Raw genomic sequence first — 2,220 nt, 5'->3', positions numbered from 1 at the left:
TCTTGGGATTTATAGTCAGTCGAAGGGGCATCGAGTTAGACCCAACAAAGATAAAGTCTATTCGAGATTTGCCTCCTCCAAGAACCAAGAAAGAGGTTATGAGCCTGCTTGGAAGGTTGAACTACATTAGCCGATTCATTGCTCAGTTGACTTCCACATGTGAACCCATCTTCAAACTGTTAAAGAAAGATGCAGCGAATAAATGGACGGATGAGTGTCAAGAAGCCTTTGACAAAATCATAGAATACCTATCGAACCCACCAGTTTTGGTCCCACCTGAGCCAGGGAGACCTCTAGTCTTATATCTGATAGTCTTGGAGAATTCTTTTGGATGTGTCCTCGGACAACATGATGTGACAGGGAAAAGAGAGCAGGCAATCTACTAACTTTGTTGGAAAGGACTTGCTGCGCTCTAACTTGGGTTGCTCAGAAGCTGAGGCATTACTTGCTAGCCTACACCACTTACCTCATTATCAAGTTGGATCCTCTGAAATACATATTCCAGAAGCCAATGCCCACAGGGAGGTTAGCAGAATGGCAGATCCTGCTCACTGAATTTGACATAGTATATGTAACCTGCACGGCAATGAAAGCCCAAGCTTTAGCAAATCACCTGGCTGAAAACCCTGTCGATGATGAATACCAGCCTTTGAGCACCTACTTCCCGGATAAAGAGGTAAATTCAATTGAGGTAATATCCGAAGACACCAATGCTTGGAAAATGTTCTTCGATGGGGCCGTGAACGCAAAAGGTATTGGAATTGGGGCAATCTTGATCTCACCCACTGGTCAGCATTATCCAGCCACAGCCCGACTTTGGTTTATCTGCACAAACAACACCGCCGAGTATGAAGCCTGCATTATGGGTATGAACATGGCAATCGACCAAGATGTCGAAGAATTGTTAATCATGGGAGATTCGGACCTGATTATCCGACAAGCTCAGGGAGAATGGGAGACCCGGGATGTCAAGCTTATTTCCTACAGTCAACATGTGGAAGATCTTAGCAGGCGATTTAAGTTAGTCGAGTTCAGGTACATTCCTCGTTTTCACAATGAGTTGGCTGATGCGCTCGCTACGTTGGCCTCAATGCTGCCATACCCAGGCAATGCCCACATTGACCCGTTGGAAATCCAAATCCGGGAAAGGCACAGTTACTGCAATACGGTTGAGGCAGAACCGAATCTTCAACCATGGTATCATGATATCAAGAGATTTCTGAAAACTAAAGAATATTCTGATCAAGCCAGTGGAGACCAAAAGAGAACTATTAGACGACTTGCAAGCAGTTTCTTTTTGAGCAGTGAGGTCTTATACAAAAGGACTCCAGATCTCAACTTATTAAGATATGTTAACGCCGAAGAGGCCGGAAGAATCATGTAAGAAGTGCACGCAGGGGTGTGTAGACCCCACATGAACGGGTATGTTTTGGCGAAGAAAATCCTCTGAGCAGGCTATTATTGGATGACTATGGAAAAAGATTGCTTTAGTTTCGTCCGGAAATATCATCAGTGTCAGGTGCATGGTAACTTGATTCATGCACCGCCTACAGAACTGCATCCCATGTCAGCACCTTGGCCATTTGTTGCCTGGGGCATGGACGTCATTGGGCCGATCGAGCCAAAAGCTTCGTATGGGCATAGATTCATATTGGTCGCTATTGACTACTTCACGAAGTGGGTTGAAGCAATTACTCTCAAATCTGTCACCAAGAAAGCTGTGGTAGACTTTGTGCATTCCAATCTCATCTGCCGTTTCGGTATTCCTGCAACTATCATTACTGATAATGCTGCAAATTTGAATAGTCACTTGATGAGGGAGATATGTGAGAAGTTCAAGATAACGCATTAAAACTCTACCCCTTATCGGCCTAAAGCCAATGGTGTTGCTGAGGCAGCAAACAAGAACATCAAAAAGATTTTGAGAAAGATGATCCAAAGTTCCAGGCAATGGCATTAAAAGTTGCGATTTGCATTGTTGGGATATCGCACTACTGTGCGCACATCATTCGGAGCAACCCCGTATCTTTTGGTTTATGGCACTAAAGCCGTAATACCCGCAGAAGTTGAAATCCCTTCTCTCCGAATCATTGTTGAAGCTGAAATTGAAGACAGTGAGTGGGTCAAAACCCGTTTGGAACAGTTAACCCTGATCGATGAAAAACGATAGTCTGCCACGGGCAGTTGTATCAACAAAGAATGGCCCGTGCCTACAACAAG

General features: G+C 44.6%; 1 protein-coding gene across 1 annotated transcript; it reads left to right on the top strand.

The window, feature by feature from the left end:
- LOC109220852 lies at nt 587-1,384 on the top strand. The gene is made up of 2 exons (XM_019385321.1): nt 587-676; nt 947-1,384. Exons 1-2 carry the CDS (start codon nt 587-589, stop codon nt 1,382-1,384), a joined length of 528 nt encoding a protein of 175 aa, XP_019240866.1.

This window comes from Nicotiana attenuata, chromosome 2 (assembly GCF_001879085.1).
Source record: "Nicotiana attenuata strain UT chromosome 2, NIATTr2, whole genome shotgun sequence".
NCBI classification, from domain to species: Eukaryota; Viridiplantae; Streptophyta; class Magnoliopsida; order Solanales; family Solanaceae; genus Nicotiana; species Nicotiana attenuata.
Note: the sequence above shows the minus strand (reverse complement) of the source record. Positions and strands in the feature narration are given on the sequence as shown.